The sequence below is a fragment of the Brassica napus genome, unplaced genomic scaffold, assembly GCF_020379485.1.
Source record: "Brassica napus cultivar Da-Ae unplaced genomic scaffold, Da-Ae ScsIHWf_3088;HRSCAF=3902, whole genome shotgun sequence".
NCBI classification, from domain to species: Eukaryota; Viridiplantae; Streptophyta; class Magnoliopsida; order Brassicales; family Brassicaceae; genus Brassica; species Brassica napus.
Window position 1 is genome coordinate 269,003 of NW_026016323.1, and position 20,429 is coordinate 289,431.

General features: G+C 35.1%; 4 protein-coding genes across 9 annotated transcripts; 3 read left to right on the forward strand and 1 right to left on the reverse strand.

Moving 5' to 3' along the window:
* Window positions 1–2,470: 2,470 nt before the first annotated feature.
* Window positions 2,471–4,610, forward strand: LOC106451875 (nuclear transcription factor Y subunit A-9-like). Of its 3 annotated transcripts, none has more exons than XM_013893853.2 (6): window positions 2,471–2,633; window positions 2,922–3,195; window positions 3,277–3,362; window positions 3,446–3,511; window positions 3,795–3,959; window positions 4,057–4,610. In XM_013893853.2, the coding sequence occupies exons 1-6, from the start codon at window positions 2,631–2,633 to the stop codon at window positions 4,363–4,365; spliced, it is 903 nt and encodes a 300-aa protein (XP_013749307.1). In that variant the 5' UTR covers window positions 2,471–2,630; the 3' UTR covers window positions 4,366–4,610. The 3 variants fall into 3 exon arrangements, with proteins under 3 accessions (XP_013749307.1, XP_013749308.1, XP_013749309.1); XM_013893854.3 differs by having other exon boundaries at window positions 3,277–3,359; XM_013893855.3 differs by having other exon boundaries at window positions 3,277–3,347.
* LOC106451874 lies at window positions 4,569–6,465 on the reverse strand. Of its 2 annotated transcripts, none has more exons than XM_013893851.3 (5): window positions 6,293–6,465; window positions 5,728–6,042; window positions 5,437–5,641; window positions 5,065–5,293; window positions 4,569–4,907 (listed from the first exon to the last, which is right to left on the reverse strand). In XM_013893851.3, exons 1-5 carry the CDS (start codon window positions 6,389–6,391, stop codon window positions 4,682–4,684), a joined length of 1,074 nt encoding a protein of 357 aa, XP_013749305.1. In that variant the 5' UTR covers window positions 6,392–6,465; the 3' UTR covers window positions 4,569–4,681. The 2 variants fall into 2 exon arrangements, with proteins under 2 accessions (XP_013749305.1, XP_013749306.1); XM_013893852.3 differs by having other exon boundaries at window positions 5,728–6,039; window positions 6,293–6,463.
* Window positions 6,466–8,548: 2,083 nt separating this feature from the next.
* LOC125603089 (organelle RRM domain-containing protein 1, chloroplastic-like) lies at window positions 8,549–10,688 on the forward strand. 2 transcript variants are annotated; one of them, XM_048774357.1, is made up of 9 exons: window positions 8,549–8,932; window positions 9,009–9,106; window positions 9,219–9,429; window positions 9,506–9,603; window positions 9,687–9,752; window positions 9,874–9,951; window positions 10,103–10,171; window positions 10,275–10,381; window positions 10,464–10,688. In XM_048774357.1, the coding sequence occupies exons 1-9, from the start codon at window positions 8,628–8,630 to the stop codon at window positions 10,548–10,550; spliced, it is 1,119 nt and encodes a 372-aa protein (XP_048630314.1). In that variant the 5' UTR covers window positions 8,549–8,627; the 3' UTR covers window positions 10,551–10,688. The 2 variants fall into 2 exon arrangements, with proteins under 2 accessions (XP_048630314.1, XP_048630313.1); XM_048774356.1 differs by having other exon boundaries at window positions 8,551–8,932; window positions 9,006–9,106.
* A 73-nt stretch (window positions 10,689–10,761) lies between these two features.
* Window positions 10,762–12,665, forward strand: LOC106451878 (nifU-like protein 4, mitochondrial). Of its 2 annotated transcripts, XM_013893860.3 has the most exons (6): window positions 10,766–11,062; window positions 11,198–11,362; window positions 11,426–11,601; window positions 11,901–12,004; window positions 12,086–12,197; window positions 12,356–12,665. In XM_013893860.3, exons 1-6 carry the CDS (start codon window positions 10,849–10,851, stop codon window positions 12,425–12,427), a joined length of 843 nt encoding a protein of 280 aa, XP_013749314.1. In that variant the 5' UTR covers window positions 10,766–10,848; the 3' UTR covers window positions 12,428–12,665. The 2 variants fall into 2 exon arrangements, with proteins under 2 accessions (XP_048630315.1, XP_013749314.1); XM_048774358.1 differs by having other exon boundaries at window positions 10,762–11,062; window positions 11,198–11,601.
* Window positions 12,666–20,429: the final 7,764 nt, after the last annotated feature.

Sequence of the window (20,429 nt, forward strand, 5' to 3'; positions counted from 1 at the left end):
TTTAATTTTCTTAAACTATGTAACACCAACTTAATCAGCCGGATTATTTTAAATTTATGATTCATACTATTAAGAAAAAAATGAATGATGATATCAATATTTAAATCAATTCTATTAGTTTGGTTAGAGAAGGTTATTTTTTTAACTTACCTTTATGTATGTAAAAGAAAGTTATCTTTGTGCTGTATTTTAAAGTTCAATATAGGTTTGTATCCACTTTCATCCCCAATTACGTTCACCTTTTTCTTTTTGTTATCTTCCACTAATTAGAAATATAGATATGTTTAAAAATTTAGTAAAAGCAAAGAGACGAGAAAAATGTGAAGAGTTAGTGGGGATGGCCGCAGTGTCGAGGCAGAGGATAACATCTGCCGAGGGAATCCAATGAACCGACTCGTGCGGCTTTTCTCATCATTTTCCTTTTTTTTTTTCTTTTTTTTTTTAACTAAAATTTTCTCTTTCTTTTTCCTTTCATATTTTCTCACAAAAAGTTTTATTCGATCATCAATGATACAGAAAATAAGACTTTTCTTTCTTCTTTTTCTCCACATAAAAGATAATGCAATCTTGACGAATTAAGGTGATATTGTCGAATACAAATCCAAACAAGCCGAGTCAAACTGTCAAAGTACGCAAAAAATATTAATAAAAATGTAAGAAACCACACAGATTTTAAACAAAACTCCATAGAGTAAATATTTTAATTTTGAATTTGAGTGTTTTTTTAATTATTAAGATATTTAAATAATATAAATATTATTTGCATATCACTTTTTAAATTACAAAAAATTTTGATAATTTATAAACAAAAATATTAATATAAATTATTTTAATTCATAAAATAATAATTTTATATATACAACACATATTTCATATATTTTATTTTAAAATATCTACAGCCTATAACTTACAGCTACAACAAATTTAACTACAACAAAAGTCTCTGCAAAAAAAAGTCTACAGCAACAACTTTACAACTACAACCAATTTATCTACAACTAAACATCTACAGTTAAATTTTTTAAGACACAGTCGAACCAATCATCACCAATATAAAAAACCAAGAAGCCCATATTTTAGTTAGTTTGAAAAAAAAAACTAATTGATTTACTTGAATCAAGAAATAACAAGGAGAAATATTCGACAGAAAGAATAAAGAACACTGAACATGATGATTGTGAATTTAATTCATAACCCGTACAATAATCTTTATATTAGCTCTGTTCTTTTACAAGACGCTGCGTCAGCGGTTTGCGGCCAAATGTATAACCTTTTTTTTGTTCACGCATCTGGAGAGCAACACCGGTGGCGGTGCTTTTGCCTATCAAAAATAATCGCAGCGGCTATCTAACTGCCGCTACTTTTAACAGCGTCACAAACGACACCGGAAACCTTCGCAAAAATAATCGCAGCGTCAGCTTCATTGATTTTCCACCATTTTTTTGTTTATTTTGATGCTCAGTTTTTGGCCGCAAGCCGCTGCGTCCGCGTCTTGTAAAAGAACAGAGTTAATATAAAGATTTTGCTATTCTATAAAGTTGTATCTGTTACAAAATTTTACAAAACTGCTATTTATGTTTAACTAAATAGCCATTTTATGATAAAATAATTATTGCTCTTTCTTTTTAGTTAAATTAAAATTTTCGCTTATTCTTTCTACTCATTCGTTTCTATTTTAATCTCTTTTTGACAAAAATCGAACTATTTTAATTACATTAGTTAAAAACTATCTTAATTACATAATATAGATTTCTGTTTCAGTTTGTTCTATTTGTAATAAATAAATTATGTTTATCAAAAAAAATTTGGCACATCAATTGCAACCGAAATCAATAATAGAGTTGAACATAATCATATTACAGTTCCCTTTATATATCTTTAATTTCAAATTCTTCTATTTTATTTCTTGCACAACAAAATTTTAATAAACTATTTCAGTTATCATTCTTTGATTTCTATTTCTATTGAATAAAGGTAGATTGAAACATAATCCATTCAGGAGATCACCCACTCCCTTTCGACAAACCGAAGCTACATGGTCGAGTACTACTCTAGCGATGGGAATAAAACGGCATACCGCATATGGGATAACAAAGAAAGCTTTTTCTTTTATGAATTATGTTCCTAAGTTGTATTCTATAGTGCCATATTGGTTAAAGTCAGTGATAGATGCAGATATGCCAGCTTTAAAATTAAACTATGATGTAGTTCCGAACAATGTTGATAATGAAAATTGAAGTTGTGCCGAAAAAATCCACTCTTGTCGTGAAACTTCCCACGTATACAAAAAATTAAGATAATGGTCCTTAGTTTAGGACTTTGAAGCCCGTTATAGGCCCATAAAACTTCTCGCAATCGAATTTATCATATTTAACATCTATCCACAAACATAAAAGAATTAATGTTGCCGCCGTTCACGTGGCGAACACGTGGAACCAAGATTCAAAACGGAACAAAACTTATGTTGTAAATTCCTACGACGATCAAAACAAAAAATAAAATACTTTAATTCAACTCAATTCCACAAAAATTATATTTTTTTCTTTCTTCCTCTCCTCAGATCGTTCCTCTTCGTCTCCTTCAATCACTCGTAAGACTCTTCCGAGACGGTGTGTTCGCTCTTTGATTGAATGGTATGTTGAAAATTTCCGATTATTACCAATTCGTTCGTTGATTGCATGAGCTGCTTAGACCCTTTTGTTGTTCTTAGGGTTTTGCTCTGTCTCTTCCTCTTCCCTTGAAAGTTTTGAAATTTCTATCTGATTTGGTGAATTCAATCATTGATTGTTTCTGGGTTTTTGCCTGCTTACTTGTTACTGAATCGTTTTTAGAGTTTGTGAGAGTTGAAATTTGTGATATTCGTATTGACTTTTAGGTCTGTGTAGTTGAAATTTCATCACTAACAATCAGATTTTGAGTAGGAAAGTGAAGACATGCATTCGAAACCTGACGGTGGGAATCAGATCGTTTCAGAGGCGGTTCATCATCACTCCATAAATAGTTTAAACCCTTGGCAACGTGCTGCTGCTGCTGCCTGCAACGCAAGTTCTTTAGTGGAGGAAGCTGTAGAGAAGTCTATAGCGTTGGAGAGCCAAGACAATTGGGAATCAACGAACGGGTCCAAGTCACCATCTCATAAAGATGAAAATGGTAACAAGGAATCACCACAAGTCACAATCTCTCCCCAAGAATCAGGTGCACTGACTTCTCTTCTCTCCGGTGCTTACGCTTTGTAGATTTGCTAACAAGTTTTGGTACTGTGTTTTCGATATGCAGCTGGAGATTACAGTGAAAAAAGTCAAGAACTTGTGCATGTTGGCGTCACAGGACCTCCTCACCCTCAACCTGTTAGCCACACAGTTGTAAAGCTGATTACATTTTCTATTCTGCTTTTATTTAGCTGTGGTTGCTTACCGTTCAAGTTTTTTGGTTATGGAACATGCAGGGATGGGCATCCTCAAATCCATACCAGGATCCTTATTATGCTGGAATGATGGGAGCCTATCCCATGGTATTATAACTTTATTACCGTCGTATATATAAATCTTTCCTTAATCCCCAACTACTATTTTTTCTACGTTAAGACTATTTTGGATGGTGTGTCTCTATTGGATTGTGAGAATAAAATATTCTATTAATCGTAGGTGCTAAAGCTTAGCAGGTTTAACAGCGTTCATGGCGTGTAATAATTTTGTTACAAATAAACAATTACATGCGTTTAGTTAGTTAATTTTGTGACAAGATTTATGCTCTCCATGCGACTTTCGTGATAAGCTATCAGTTTCCCTTATCAGGCTTATGTTCCGTATGGTGGGATGCCTCATTCAAGAATGCCACTGCCTCCTGAGGTGGCACAGGAACCAGTTTATGTTAATGCTAAACAGTACCAGGCCATTCTGAGGCGTAGGCAAGCACGCGCCAAGGCAGAGCTTGAAATGAAGCTAATCAAATCCAGAAAGATGAATTGCATTTACCATGAATTATTATTATTAGTTTCTCAATTGCTCTAATCTAAATGTGAACTCACCACACTGCTCACTGCATCATGCTACACAGCCTTATCTCCATGAATCTCGGCATCAGCATGCTATGAGGAGGCCTAGGGGCACTGGAGGACGGTTTGCAAAGAAAACTAACACCGAAGCTTCAAAGCCAAAACCTGGAGAAAAGAACAATGCTACTCAGTCCCCGACGTCATCTCACTCTGACCAACCTGAAGCCTGGAATGATGAGTGTAGAAAACAGTCTGAAGAGATGCAAAGCTCAGCTTCTAAGAGAAGGGAAGAAGCAGAAGACTGTTCAGGGCAACAATGGAACAGCATTTCCTCAAACCATACTTCTCAAGCTCGTCTAGCCATCAAATGACATCTCCACTGGCAACTCATTCTTGGCTTTCTCTTTGTTGGCTTATTTGGTAGCAGCCATTGAAGAGTCCCCTGTACAAATACTTCTGTGTTTTTCTTCTTTTGTGATATGTCAAATGTTACTGCTTTCTTTTGTCAACTCTCTTTAGCACATTTTTGAATCCAAAACTATGTGTTTAAAATTAAATTCCAAAGTGTGCAAACTGAAAAAAGAGTAATTGAATACCCACAAAATCTTTCAAGACTTTCTTATAAGTACTAAACTTAGTCTTGGTCACGCTTATTGTTACAGTGACTTATGTTTATCTATTTCTTTTTTATGTTTTTATATCCGAGTTGGCCAAGTCTTCAGCTTCCTCCTCGTCTTGAGTTTCGTCTAGATCAGCATCTTCAGTATGGTCGGGACCTGCTGCTGCATCTGAGGAGTTGTTAGCCGCCTCTGTGATGTTCACAGGTGGCTGATTCTCCATCAAACCAGAGAGTGCTAGCTTTGGTGACCACTCAAGGACATCATCAATGATGTTTGACATCCTTCTTTGGTACCTGTATGCACACAAAGTTATCACAAGCCAGCCTCTAAAAACCGTAAATATTCAGTCAAGCAGAGAACTCATAGCAATAGCATATTAGCAATTAGAGAGAACAATCTTCTCTTGAAGAGAGGGAATCAAATGATGTTGTCTTGGTTTAAGTTCCGTACCTGGCCCGAGCAGCCTCATCAGGGGCATGGCGCCTGAGCAGCATGACAACAACAACAGCCACAACTGTGTAGAAAAGTCGAGATGTCCACTTGGGAGGTTCTTCCTCGTCTTTCTTTGGCCAGAAACGGAACAGTTCCTTCAATGTGGCTTCCTCCGCAAGAATGTTGGGGAAGAACCAGACACGCTTTCCAAGAAGTATCCACATAGCACCAAAAGCAACTGCTCTCACTGCACCATTCAGGGTGATCAAGAAGAAAAATCATTTTCAGCATCTATATAAAGTAAATCATTACTTAGCAGTGATAAGTGACTTTTAAGGTGAAGATTACAGAAGACGAGCACATGAAACAGATTATATATAGAGAGCTTACCGAAAAGCAAGGAGAGAATCATCAAAAGAATGCCAGCACATGAGTAGAGAACAATGAGTTTGCAACGGTGTGGGTACACAGGAAACAAACAAATAGCGAGAGTCAATACAGGCCAGAAGAAGGACAAAAGCGTTTGCCAGAGCGGATGCCTTTTCTCAAACGTCCATGCAAAAAATGCATCAGTTTCAGAGAAAGCTTGATCATCCTGTGCATTACAAAGATCAAAAACCAAATCAAAGCATGAAACCCTAAAGCTATTGAATGCATATGAACAACACCAAACAAACTTACACGGAAGATCTCCAGATGAGCAGGCCAAGTAGACAGCTTTTTCTTCCCGGGACGAAGAGTTTTAGTAACACGATCACAACGGACAAGAAGGTTCTTCCCCAACAACACATTGGCGATATCTTCAGCGTCAAGGTCTTTATCTTCTTCAAGAATCTCTTTACACTCGGGGTGATTCTTCAAGAAGCTCACGAAGTCTTTCCCTCTGAAGTATTCGACACGTGCTTCCTCCATAACAGCCCATCTTGATTCCAACCCCTTGTTGTCTCTAACTTTCTCAGCAAACAACTGAAACACATCCTTCTTCACACCTTGCTTCTAGCAAACCACAAAAAAAAAAGGATCAATTCACATTACAAATGGCCAAAGACTCAAACTTTCAACAATGTAACATTCCACACATAACATATCTGCACATTTTACATACAATTTAGAAAACAGTAATCAAATTTTATTTTATCATCGTCACAGATTCATTCTACGGATCCAAACAAAAGGGAAAGGTAACATAAACACAGTGTTTTGTCTGGAAGAGATTAGCGTATAATGAGAGAAGAGAGAAGCAAACCCTAGCTGGAGGATCGGAACCGGAATCTCTAGCGGTGGAGGATGCAGATCCTAACGATCGTTTAACCCTCTTCTTCTCGGCTCCGGCATGCTTCTTCATCTCGAGACGAAGAGTTTTGTTTTTTCAGATTTTTTTTCTTACAGATCCAATGTTTTTTTTTTGGTTATAACAGAAAGATTCCCGGTTCTCTTTTAAACCGTCGGACTCAGGTCGAATTAGCACAGTTCTCTATCTTCCGGTTAAACTGCTTGGATTTATTGCCAAATCCCATTAACCCTTAAAAATACGTTGACTAGATTGGTTAAATAATCTTTAGCAAATAGTAATAAATTTCATATACATAATTACTTATTTTTAAATATTAAACTTTGAATACTGAATTTTTAATTCTAAAAGCTAAACTCTAAAATTTACAGGTATTTTAATTTTTTATTATTTTTATTAGGTAAGGAACCGTGCGATATCGCACGGAACTCATTTTTGCAGAAAAAATATACCATATTTTATATAACTGTTTTAGAGATATACATGTATTACAAAATTATCATGTGCACGTTATAAATATAAATTATATTGAAAAATCACATCGTCCTGACTTTTTATGGCACTTTTTGGCAACTTAAATTATGACCTTTCACAAATAATCTATCTAGTAAATTTTTATTTTTAATCCAGAATTTAGCATGCAACTTTTCATGCGTACACATAAATAAAATTCCATAAAATGTTTACCAAACGGTGCGACTATGTTAGTGGTGACTTTTCACACTATTTAAGTGTTTGTTCATAATTCATTCACATGTGTTGGGTTTAAGTTACAAAACGAACACAGCCGTCGATGTAAAAGATGCATGCACGAACGTGTTCTTCTCTTTACATATTCTAAAATTTGATCGACATGTGTTCACTCATGAAAAGTTGAGAGTTTCTATCTGGAATTGGTTTGGAAAAGCACATAACTTTCTTTCATATGTGTTTACAATTTCTGAGTTTTTTTTTGTGATGATTACTACAAGTTTTTAGTTACGCAAAGTCATCAGAAGAAAAGCTTCATAAAATTGAGATGGATTTTGTTAAGTCATGATGCTTAGAGCAATCCCAATAGAAAGCTCTCAACATAAAATTCTCAAAATACATATATCTTTCGATTGTAAGTAACTTTACATAAATAATAAACTAAAAGAACAATGGTGAGGGGAGAGAAGAAAAATGGTGAGGGGAGAGATAAAGAGACTATATATAAATTAGTTAACTTACTATGAAAAGGTTTAATGGTAAATTTTTTGAGAAGATGCAACTTTTCTATTATGAAAGGGTTTATGGTTGAACTTCTAAAAATGCAATTCTTTATAAAATGAAGTTATAAAATACAATTCTTTAAAAATTAAAAATTTGTGTTCTTGTCTTCTCAGTTTTATGAGAAGACACAACTTTTACAATGAAAAGGTACAATTCTTAAAATTAGTAATTGCAAAAAAAAAACAATTATTAAGATATTGTAATTATTTTTAATATCACATTCACTATACGGTGACAACAAAATTCCACATGTTACTTAAGCAAATGCATTTTAATATGCTTTCATAACATTTGGTTGGTGACTTTTGAGAACAAAAAGTGCAGTAGCCGTCAATAATCTAAAAATGCAATTCTTTATAAACTGAGAAGATGCAATTTTTCTATTATGAAACAACACAATTTTTAGGTTAGAACTTTTTTTCCACCATTTTATTATTAGTTGATTAGTGAAAATTATATTTTGAGAAATGCATGGCATATACTATTTATAGATTTAAAAATCTATTTGAATAGTTACAACCCTTCAATTTGAATAGTCGCATTCTTCCAATTTAAAAGTAATTATTTTTAAAAGATACTTATAAGAATAATCACAGCTTTTCACTTTTTAAAAGATACTTATATGAATAGTCACAACTTTTAGACAATTTTTAGAAAAGATACAACTTTCCAACATTGAACTCTTAGAAAAGACATAATCTTTTACACATTTTTATAAAAAGACACAACCTTTCAACATAAGTGAATTCACAACCTTTGGAATTAATTAGGATTGCTATTATTAGTAAATATATTAAACTTTAAGTACTGACTTTTATTAATTTTAAAAGCTAAACTCTAAATTTTACAGGTATTTTAGTTTTATATTTTTGATAAATGCTTTTTGTAATGTTATTTTAAGACAATAATCTAATTTAATTGCTAATTGGACCCTTAATAGTATACTTAATTCGGTTTAATTTTGTTATCGGTTTAAATAGTGATAACAAAGAAAAGAGCAGAGGAAACAAAGCAAGAAGCTTGAAGGAGAGTTCCCATGGAAGCTTTTATTGCTTCCGCTTCCTTCTTCCTCCCCTTCTCCAACTCTCCTTCACTCACTCTCAATAACCCTTCGTCTTCTTTTTCTCCCAACATAAAGTTTGGAACTTTTCGTAAGAATTATATCTCTTTCTCATCACATCTTGTATACTCCTCCTCTGCAGTATCCGCACCGTCTTCTTCTACTACTCTCTCCCAAAACACCTATTGGATGGTGGTATTGGATAAACCTCCACAAGGGGTTTCTTCAAAATCCGATATTGTAGATTACTATGTCGAGATTCTTGCGAAAGTGCTGGGCAAGTAGGTTTCTTTTCTTCTGCTCATTCTTCTTTTTGTTTCTTCTGCTTTGCTTACCTTTTATGTTGTTTCGCAGCAGCGAAAAGGATGCGCAGATGAGTATATATGATGCTTCCTTTGATACCCATTTCGGGTTTTGTTGTCATATCGACGAAGAGGCTTCACGCCAGCTCGCTCGTGAGTGTTAATATGTTTCATGCTTGATGCCATTGTAACTTATACAAGCAGATTCTGTTTATTTAGTGGTCACTTTTTTTTAAGTGTTTTAATTGTTTGTTTATGAACTTAGGCTTGCCTGGAGTACTATCTGTTAGACCTGAAGCTGGTTACAGTTCAGGGAATAAGAATTATGGCATTGGGAACCAGACTGGTGTTTCCTTGTTTGATCACGGGACAGTGAAACATTGGATGGTCCGGATAGACAAGCCAGGAGTTGGGATTGTTACTAAAGCACAGATGGTTGATCATTGTGTTCAACTACTATCCAAGGTTTTGTGGAAGTGAGTTTCTTTGTCTTGGGAAAGCTATTGTCTCCTTCAGTTTTTAACAGCATTTTGGTAACCCTTGCTTCTGCAGTGAAAAAGATGCACAGATGTGTCTTTATCATGTTTCTTGGAAGTCCAAATTCGGTTTTTGTTGTGATCTCGATGAAACATGCGCCGAGGAGTTAGCTGGTTTGTGATTCAGACAACAATATTTTTGTTTCCCTGAATTAAGTTAACAGATGAAGAAGAGATGTGTTTTGATTGATGCACAGGTGTACCTGGTGTTCTTGCTGTTGTTCCGGATAACAAGTTCGAGTCACTAAACAAAGACTATGAAGGTCTGTCTGTCTCTTGGATACTGATCTTACCCAGTGACAACCCTACCTTTCAGCTGATTTGATGGATATGTATGAATCTCACTTTTGTTGCAATTGTGTCTCTCTTTTTCTTTTCGAAAAGGCGATAATAGTACACAAGAAGATTCAAGAGAAAGTTCAGAGTCTCCTCCTGTTAAGACGAAGAAGCTGTTTATAACTGGTATGTGAACACTTGAGATTGTATGTATGCTTTTGATAGCATTGCATAATCTGTTAAGTGGCACAATCTTCGCAGCGTTTGATGAAAAATTCATGCTTCCCTAATTCATTCTGATAGAACATGTATCTTGGGGTTTCTCAACTTTTTTCAGGACTGTCTTTCTACACATCTGAGAAGACATTGCGTGCAGCATTTGAAGGATTTGGTGAACTAGTGGAAGGTACTTTATGATTTACTACTATCCAATTCACACTTCAAAAACATGGATGACTGGGAACAAAGATAGATAATCACAGCCTATATGTTATACTTGAAATCTGCAGTCAAAATCATTATGGATAAGATATCAAAGAGATCAAAAGGTTACGCCTTTATAGAGTACACAACAGAGGAAGCTGCCAGCGTTGCACTAAAAGAGATGAATGGGAAGGTAAACCTAAACATGAATGTGATAAAGAGAGAAGGAAAGACACTTGACTCAGATGTTTATTGGTTGTTGCTCTTTGCCGCAGATTATTAACGGGTGGATGATAGTAGTAGATGTAGCCAAGACCAAACCTTTCAGACACAAGAGAAGAGAGACGAGTTCTGAGTTGTAGAAACTAGTTGAAAAGTGACAAAGCTGATGCCTTTTTGTTCATCCATGGCTGATGGTATAACATAGAATTTGCCGATTGTAATAACATAAAGACTTTGTCTTTGGTGTTTAAAAAAAAAAAAAAAAAAGACTTGTTCTTTGAAAAGTCAATTTTCATCCTCAATGTGTACACTATTTACATATATACCCCTAAGCGGGTGAATAGTTCAGGACAAATACAATTCTCTCTCCGACAATCCGTCACAAAAGGTTCCGTCTTTTTAATCCGGTCCGGTCTGCAATTAGGCGGCGAGGAAGCAATGAAAGGGATTGCGAGGATTGTGAATTCTCTTTCGCGACTCGGTGGTCGTGAGATCATTTCTAGAGGAAGTAGTAAGCTTGCTTCGTCGTCTTCCTCTCTTCATCGCTCGCTCTTCATCTCGGCGGCAACGCAGTTTCCGACCAATTCACGTGATCTCACCTCCTCTTCGAGATCTTCTTCTTTACTTCCTCAGAAATGGGCTTTTCTCGGAGGTTTGGATCTTCTTTGGTTGTTTGCTTTCGTATATCATTGCGATCATAAAGACTGGGACTTGTTGTTGTTGTTCTCTTTGATAATAGCAGTCTTTTTTAAGGGTCTAACTAGGGTTACCTTACCTCATGGAGCAGGGGGGCAGAGAAGGACGATGTTTATCCAAACACAATCCACTCCCAATCCTTCTTCTCTCATGTTTTATCCTGGCAAACCAGTCATGGAGGTTGGAAGTGCTGATTTCCCTAACGTTCGTTCAGCTCTAGGCTCACCATTAGCCAAGTCCATTTACTCCATTGACGGTATTTTTGTTATCTGTTTGTTAGAAAAAGACTCTGTTCTTTCAATGTGCTTCTTTCTTGCAGGTGTGGTTCGAGTTTTCTTTGGGTCTGATTTCGTCACTGTGACAAAGTCTGATGATGTATCGTGGGATATCCTCAAGCCTGAGATCTTTGCAGCTGTCATGGATTTCTACTCCTCTGGCCAGCCTTTGTTTCTCGACTCACAAGCTGCTGCTGCCAAGGACACTGCCATCAACGACGTAAAACTCTTCTCTCCCTATTTATCTTTATATCCTTTGCTTTAGTTAGTCTTTGTGAAGAGTATAGTTTTACATTTTCTTCTGGTCAGGGTGTCTGTTTTCTCATATAGTTTGCCAGTTGCTTTTGTGAGAGCTGATGAAATATGAGTTAGGATCTTGAAGTAGTAGTAGCTTTGCCTGACAAACTTTCATTGAGGGAGAGACCATAAATATGATGTTCTGTTAATTTATTGTTTAATATATTGGATGGTAGATTAGCATGTGGGGGTAACAAGTGTTGTTGTATTTTTGTAATTCAGGATGACTCTGAAACCGTGGCAATGATCAAGGAACTCTTAGAAACTCGCATCAGACCAGCAGTCCAAGATGATGGTGGGGACATTGAGTATTGTGGGTTTGATCCGTAAGTTTACTTCCTCCATCGTCTCTCTCTCTTTGTTCTTTTTATCTCTTTAGTAAAATCATTTGGGTGGCGGTTGAACAGTGAAAGCGGAATAGTGAAGTTGAGGATGCAAGGAGCTTGTAGCGGTTGTCCAAGCTCATCTGTTACTTTGAAATCTGGAATAGAAAACATGCTGATGCATTATGTACCCGAGGTAAGTTTGGATCCTCCTAAGCAGTTTCTTACAATAGATTGTATAGTGCTACACCTCTCTCTCTCTCTGTCTGTGTTAATGTTGTGGTGTTAAGTAACCATTGAAGAATCAAGAACTGGTGACTGTACTCTTCTTCTAATGAAAGAGATTTGGTGCAGGTGAAAGGTGTAGAACAAGAGTTCGATGGGGAAGAAGAGGAGGCTACGTTGTCTGGAGAGGTGAGAGAGTAGAGTAAGACGTCTCCTCAAGCTTCTCTGCACTTTTCCACTTTTAGTGTACAGAAGAGTAAATTCCAGTGAGCGAGTGCTCTCTTTTCTGTCACGTTTTGAATTTGATTTGTCGTGTTTTTTGGGCTTTTGAGAATGTTCTGAGAGATCACTAGTTGATCTGGTTTGTAACATGCGTTTAACCTACAGGAATAAGTTTTTTTCGATGGTTTCGTACAAGAAAATATATTTTCAGTACTCATTGGACCAATTTTCTTTTAGCCGGCCAGTATATATCAGATTTGAAGAATGTATTTTAGTTATAAACTTGAGGTTTAGGCCTCTTCCACAGGCATCAAGCAATCCACTAAATCACACGATTATATCTTTATCTCTCACTCTCACCCTCGCAAACACAAACCCTCTGTGTTCTTATTCTGCTGGAACGTCCTAACATAATGACAATGCAGCAACCTGCACACTCATTAGAAAAATAAAATAAGTTGTTTCATCTAATTATATAATAATTTTTTTATAAATTCATTATTAATGTTCTTTACTATTTTCTTAAATAAAAGTTACAGAATTACCTAATGTGGCAAAAGTATATATGACAATTAATGATTTTGAATAATAAAGATTTAATAAAAAAATATTATATCTTATATTGTCCCCTATATATTAATTGAGGAACATTTGAAAAAATGTAATCTCAATTTTGTAATAATTAAAAAAAGACCTCTTACTTATGTGTCAATCAATTAGGTAGTTAATTAATCATACATGTCAGTCTCACATTGAAATAGAAAAACATGTTGGTCCAATTCGATTTTTATATCTCACTAGAAACATTTAACACCAACAGTATGATATCATATGATATTAACTAAAGCAAGATGATTATTTATTATATATTATTTTCTTAAATAAAATCTATGGAATTACCTGATGTGATTATGATATATATAGTAATTAATGATTTTAAATAATGAAGATTTGCTAATAATTTGTATGCTTTCTATCATTTTTGTTTAATTTTTTACTATTAAAATAAATTACACAATTACATTAATCATATATTAAAAATTTAGATTTGTTTGTATATGTTGTATTTTGAATTTTTCAAAAAGAGTATTTTTTTTTGTCATCAACTACAGACTCATACTGACTCTGTGAACCACTCCGGTAGATGTTGATCCATGTGAACGACAAATGACGGTTGTTTCCTGACACTGCGTGCTAGGCTATCCGCTCTTGAATTTTGCGTTCTTGGTACATAGATAATCTCCGAACGTGTGAAAACCTCTTTCAGGGACTTAATATCTTCCAAATAACTTGCAAATGCTGGCCATTCTTCTGGTTCCGAAACTATCTTCACCAACTGAGAACAATCCGTTGCAAATGTAACCTGAAACTGGCGTAAATTTTTCATGCATTCCATTGCCCAAATTAGTGCTTCCATCTCCGCATGTAGAGGGGATAGACAAGCTCGAACATTCCTTGCTCCTAACAGCCCTTCGAAACCTTCTAAAGTGCTTAACCAACCTTGCCCAGAAAAGACTTCATTCTCCTTCCAGGAACCATCTGTAAAACACCATCTCCCCGGAATTGGTGGGAGGGCCGTAACCGCAACCTGGGACCCAATTTCAAAAAGAGTATAAATTACTAAAATTGTTAAAAGTCTCAAATAAACTTTTGTGATCAATGTTTAAATTTTTTTCTATAATAAGATACAATGATAATAAAATCATATAAATAAATAATTTTATTTTAATAGGTGTCTATGTTAATATATATATACTTCATACCGTTTAAATTTAATTATATATCATATACGATAGATAAGATTGATTGTTTTGATTTATTTATTCTAAAATGATTGCGAATAAACAAGAGCGTTCATTTGATTTATATGTGCAAGCCAATTTATTACATAATAGTAACTGATTTCTTAGTTATTTAATATATATGATTATTATTTTATTATTTCATAATATGGAGAAAAATATAAAATAAATATTTATTCTGCACAAGACGCAGATCTTAACCTAAATATGTATCTCTTTAATAATTTTGAATCTTAAACATTTTATACATCTCCGGCCAAAATAAAAAAAAAAGAAATGAGAATAAACTCAAAAGTCAATATTTATATCGAGCAATAACCAAAATGACACAAAAAAGAGAAAAATATCGAAGATAGATAGGATTGGCACGTGAACGTAAACTTCTCATAACATAATTAACTTTTAAATTGCTAAATTATGATATAAAACTGAACTGACATAGTTTCATTGTAACCAAAATAGTAGGCATGAGATTCTTCGGCCTAAATGTTAGGTTTTTATGTGATAAATAATTTTTTGACCTAAAATATTTTTAAAAATGGGATCAGTTCATTAGTAAACAAATTATGTAATTAACAAAAAAAGTTCTAAAAAATTGTTTAAGGGCCAAATATATTAATTCGATCAATAATATAAATTTTTTTTCCATAAAATATTTCTTAAATAATTTTCATATAAATTTACTCTGCGCAAGGAGCAGGTCTTATCCTAGTATTTTTTTAATTTTAAACTATTAAAATAAATAAATAAACCACAATAACCATATAATAAAAATTTAGATTTTCTGTACATGTTATATTTTGAATTTTAAAAAATGACTATGAATTACTAAAACTGTTAAAAGTCTCACATTCAAATTTTGTGATCCATGGTTTAAAATTTTTGTTATGATAAAATACAAATGCTTACAAAATAATATAAGTAAAAAGTCTAATTTAATTATTTCTTAAGATTAAAGAATACTGTATATATATATATGTTTTAAATTAAACTATAAATCATATAAAATACGTAAATATTTTAGTAATTTACTTTGAACGAACATTGAAAACTTAATTTTGTAAAACATTATAAATTATTAAAACTATTAATCCCACAATAAAAATTTTGTTATCAATAATTTAAAATTTTTGCTATAAAAGATACAAATGATTAAAAAAGATACGAATAGAAAATATCATTTAATAAACATTAATATTAAAATACACTATGTATGTTAAATCATTTAAATTCAATTACATATCCTATCAATTTAATTATATATGTAATACTCCTAGTTACTGACTTTTAATTATTCAATATATATTTATTATTCATAACATGTAAAGACATATAATACTTTATATATATAGATGTTCATGGGGAGCCGTCTTAACCTAGTACATATAATTTACAAAGAGAAAAGTCGAGAAACCTTGACGATCACAGCTATGGCGACAGCGAACGAACCGACTCCACAAGAAGTTGTTTTCGATGACCTAAACTATGAAGCTTGGGCTCCAATCATGAAAGCTACCCTAGTGGAGAGAGGGCTTTGGGACGTCGTTGAGAACGTAGCCCCACTTAATCCACTGAGCATGCCAGAGTTAGCAGCCACGATTCAAGCCAAAGATGTTTCACCATGGAGAGATTTTGCTGTAAAAAACACCAAAGCTATCCACATATTGCAATGTTCTTTACCAGATTCTGTTTTCAGACAGACACTCCACGCTGCTTCAGCCAAAGATCTTTGGGACCTTCTACAAGAAAGCAACGAGCAAGCCAAGTTGCAAAAGGACTTTGAACAACTTCAAATCGACTTTAGAGAACGCTTCTCATCATACATTGATAGAGTTTTGAAGATCTCTACTGATCCTCATTTTGCAGATACCAAATCCAAATTTCAAGCTACAACCAAGCTAATCTCGCTGTCAGATTCATATGATGGTGCAGTTCCGGTAGGGGACCAACTCATGGCCATGCAGAATCTGTCTTTTAGCCGTCTTCTTTTGATTCTTGATATGTTTGAATCATTGCCAGTGGAGACCTTTGATAAACTTTTGAAGGTACTGGAGGTTGGATCGTCGTCTGATTGTGAAGCTATAACTAAATTGTTCACTTCTCTGTCAGATTCATGTGATGATGATAGTCTTCGGACTTTAACAGACTTCGTAAGCATCTTGGTGTGCTTGAATCATTACCAGCCGATGCCATATGTAGAATGTTGAAAAGACAAAAGGAGGTCAGAGCTGTTGAAGTAAGCTTGAAGTAATTTGAGATGCAAGCTACCTAATTCTAATGTATGATGGATATCTTTAAGGATTAGGAAAATATCTATTTGTGTTACCTAATGAGTTTAGAAAATTATAAGTTATATACAAGGAGATGCAAGTGTGTTGCATAACTTGTGAATTTTATGAGTTTGTGAGAGCTTTAGTATTGAGTGATTTTCTAAAGCATTGAGAGAGATTAATAAGAAGAGTTTCTTATTTGAGTTTCACATATTCTTGTGTTCATAAGATTTGATATCGAGCTACCTTGGTTCTAGAATTGGTATCAGAGCTTTCGGAGACAATCAAACGCCATGGGAGATATTAGGATGACGTCAACCGCTCAACGGAAGGAAGGAGGATCGGAGGCCAACACCAGGAACCATATGACTCCACACGAGAAGTATTTCACCACTCTGGATAAGACAAAGAGAGACAAGGTAACGTTCATCAATGGGAGTACTGTGGAGGCACAAGGGATAGGAGATGTGAGGATCGTGACAAGGGAAGGGAAGATGAAGACGATCAAGGATGTGCTTTACGTTCCGGGGATTGTGGCAAGCGTTTTGAGTGTTGGTCAGATGAATAAGTGTGGATATGTTGTTATAGATGGGACCGAAGCTGATTACTATTAGGGATCGGGCGACTGGAACATTGTTTGGTGAAGCTTGGTGGGATGAAAAGAGAGGCTTTTTCATGAGGTTCAAGGTTGTGTGAATGTAATCTCAACTTGGCAATTTAGGGTTGAAAGTTTAAAAAATTTCTTTGATATTGAAACATCTCTTCTGTTAATTAATTCTAAGTCTTTGGGCTCGACTTTTAGTCTTTGTGTGTTTTATAATCAGTAATCTTAATAATTATCTTATGAGCTATCTTTTCGGTTAAGTCTTTGAGATTAACTTTTTAGTCATTGGTGTGTTTTGTAATCAGTAATCTTGGTAAGTATCTTATGAGATAATGTCAACTTTCTTAGTAGTCAAAAGTGTTCAACTTTTATTTGAATCAGGTTTCCATTATCATTCTCCTCTTTGTTTTTGATTCTCGGTTTGATGGAATGATGAGAGATGAGAGAAACTTCATTGTTGAAACCATATATACTCTCATATCTCACACTCTCTTGCACAAGCACTCTTATAGTAGATTTGTTACTTACTACACACTGACATTAATTAAGACCTCTAGAGTTTAACAACCATCACTAGGCCCCAACACCTCTAGATACTAGACTATTCTAGTTTTACTAGCAAAGTTCAACATCTTAACTTAGAAGTTAATTTGTAAAGAGAGATTTATCTATGAGTTTGCAGGTGATTAGAAGGCTAATGCATACATGAATGTTGCGCTAATGGGTTAGTCCGGTCTCATAGTTTATCGACATTAATCTAGTTTTAAAGAAAACATTTTGGATCACTCTAGTGTATGTTGTGACCCTTGTGACAAATTCCAAATATCATTAGGTCTTTGGAGTAAACCAAGTTTGTAGATGTGTTGGATCAAATCTCAACCACTTTATGCATCATTCAAATGCGACTGTTAATCAATCATTCAAATGCATCGAATATTTTTGGAACCTTGGCGTCTTACTCCTAAATCACAAGTCAAAACCAGCTAAATTCTTGTTGACCATCAGTAGAGAGGGAAACTAGCGTGTGGCGTTGGGTTAAATCAACCGGATTAATTTGTTCGTTGAACCAGGCTTAACTACATTGGATTTTCACAAGAATAGCTAGTCCTAGACTCCTAATTACATACGAACCATAACCAATTAAAAAAAACTTCATATTTATTATTAGCCGAGTTCAACAGTGTATTTAAGTTTAATCGGATTTATTAATCTACAAGGCATTTATCTCCTCGAACCGAACCGAATGTTTGACCAAACACACTTGAAAATGCAAGTTAGGGTTTACGGTTACGATGTAAATGCCAGTCAATATCACTGCTTAGGTTATTTTTAAGTTTGATAGATTTGATATTGTTAAATAAGGTAAAAAAATAATGAGTTATGGTTGAAAGTTCGATTTTTTTTTTAATAGCCCCGTTCTTTTGATAAACGCGCTGCGTCTAGCGTCACGACTCAAAATAATCACATCAACTGCTTTGTGTAAAACTGACGCAGAAAATGATGTCGACATAAAAACTCTCGTCGTAACAGTAAAAACATTGCCGCTGTGAGTCGTAACTGCCGCTGGAATTTTTAGCGATCAATCATCATCGGAAATCAAACGCTGCGTCTCTTATAATTAACACCGGCTGACTGGTTTCTATGCATTCTTGCTTTAAAATCAATGGAAATACAGAGTTTTTAGAGACGCCGGACGCTAGACGCAGAGTTTACCAAAAGAACATGAATAATATTGAGCCATATTTTCGGTTAGTACTATTTTTTTACTTTGGGAGTAACTTTTTAGTCATTTGTGTGCTTTGTAATCAGCAATGTTGGTAATTATCTTATGAGATATTGTCAACTATGGTAGTTGTCAAAAGTGTTGAACATTTCATTTGAATCAGGTTTGCATTATTAGTCATCTTTTTATTTTTGATTCTCGGTTTGATGATTTATAGAGATGAGAGAAACTTCACATTTGCATTCATACTCTCATATCTAACACTCTCTTACACGTACACTCTTGTAGTAAATTTGCTACTTACTACACACACCTTTTAACCAGTAGAGTTTAACAACTACCACTAGTCCATTCCATACCTCTAGATACTAGAATAGTTTTACAAGCAAAGTTAAACAATTACATGCCTCGAGGAATGGGAGATGTCAGATTCATGACCTAGGAAAGGATGAAGACAATCAAGTCAAAACCATCGATGAATCTTGTTGACCATCAGAAGGAAGAGAAAAGCTCGCACCGATACCTGAGTTGTATTTAATTTTAATCGGATTAATTAATTTACAATACATCTGCTCGAACCAAACCGGGACGCTTAACCAAACACACTTAAGTTCTCCAACTGCATTAAAACTGAACCAAAACCGTTTCGAAATTTGAAACGTTGCATTGGATTTCAAAATGCAAGTTAGGGCTTACAGTTACGATGTAAATGCCACTCAATATAAAATAGAAAGTCATCCGCTAATAAAAAAGTTTTAAAAGAACCCTAACTGTTACGGCTATGGCGTCATCGAAGAAGAAGATCTCCGACGAACTGAACTTTGAAACCTGGGCTCCAGCCACGAGAACCAAACTGATCCAGAAAGGACTCTGGGATGTCGTCGAAAACGGAGTCCCGCCAGATCCATCAAAAAATCCAAAGCTATCAGCGACGATTCAACCCGAAGAACTCTCCAAATGGAGAGATCTCGTGGTGAAAGACACCAAAGCGCTTCAGGTACTGCAATCATCTCTTCCGAACTCTGCCTTCAGGAAGACTCTCTCCGCTTCTTGCGCCAAGGACGCTTGGGATCTGCTCAAAAACGGAAACAAAGCGGTGGAACTGGTTAGGTTAGAGAAGCGGTTCGAAGAACTCAGCATGAAGGAAGGAGAAACGATTGAATCCTACGTAGGTAGAGTCACGGTGATCCTCGAAGAGATGCGTCGTTTGAACAGGCTGAAATCCAAGTACGAGGTTAACAAGAAGGTTCTGAGTTCGCTCAAGATGCCGTATACGATCGTGGCTCCGTGTTTGGAAGAGAACGCGGAGATTATGGAGAACATGCCTCTTGAAAGTCTTCCTGAGTTTTTCGATATATGTGATGATGTCGCGGAGGAAGCTTGCGTTCTGATGATGAAGGGTATGAGTCTTGACTCGAGGCCTGGTAAGTGGTGTGGTCTGTGCAAGAAGAGGAATCACAACGAGGAAGATTGTTATTACAACCCTAGAAAGGGGAGTTCGAGGCGTGGTAAGTGCTTTCAGTGTGGAGAACGAGGGCACTTTGCGAGAGACTGCAAGAGAAAGAATCAGGAGCAAGTGGTT

Bases quoted from the DNA above. Each gene is read 5' to 3' on its own strand.
- LOC106451875 (XM_013893853.2), top strand. The intron at 3,363-3,445 runs GTAAAGCTGATT...TGGAACATGCAG, and splicing joins AACCTGTTAGCCACACAGTT to GGATGGGCATCCTCAAATCC. The intron at 3,960-4,056 runs ATGAATTGCATT...CATGCTACACAG, and splicing joins AGCTAATCAAATCCAGAAAG to CCTTATCTCCATGAATCTCG.
- LOC106451874 (XM_013893851.3), bottom strand. From the start codon at position 6,391: ATGAAGAAGCATGCCGGAGCCGAGAAGAAGAGGGTTAAACGATCGTTA. The intron at 5,642-5,727 runs GTAAGTTTGTTT...TGTAATGCACAG, and splicing joins CTCATCTGGAGATCTTCCGT to GATGATCAAGCTTTCTCTGA. The intron at 5,294-5,436 runs GTAAGCTCTCTA...TGAATGGTGCAG, and splicing joins GATTCTCTCCTTGCTTTTCG to TGAGAGCAGTTGCTTTTGGT.
- LOC125603089 (XM_048774356.1), top strand. From the start codon at position 8,628: ATGGAAGCTTTTATTGCTTCCGCTTCCTTCTTCCTCCCCTTCTCCAAC. The intron at 9,430-9,505 runs GTGAGTTTCTTT...TTGCTTCTGCAG, and splicing joins CTATCCAAGGTTTTGTGGAA to TGAAAAAGATGCACAGATGT. The intron at 9,952-10,102 runs GTATGTGAACAC...AACTTTTTTCAG, and splicing joins GAAGAAGCTGTTTATAACTG to GACTGTCTTTCTACACATCT.
- LOC106451878 (XM_048774358.1), top strand. From the start codon at position 10,849: ATGAAAGGGATTGCGAGGATTGTGAATTCTCTTTCGCGACTCGGTGGT. The intron at 11,063-11,197 runs GTTTGGATCTTC...CTCATGGAGCAG, and splicing joins GAAATGGGCTTTTCTCGGAG to GGGGGCAGAGAAGGACGATG. The intron at 12,005-12,085 runs GTAAGTTTACTT...GCGGTTGAACAG, and splicing joins GAGTATTGTGGGTTTGATCC to TGAAAGCGGAATAGTGAAGT.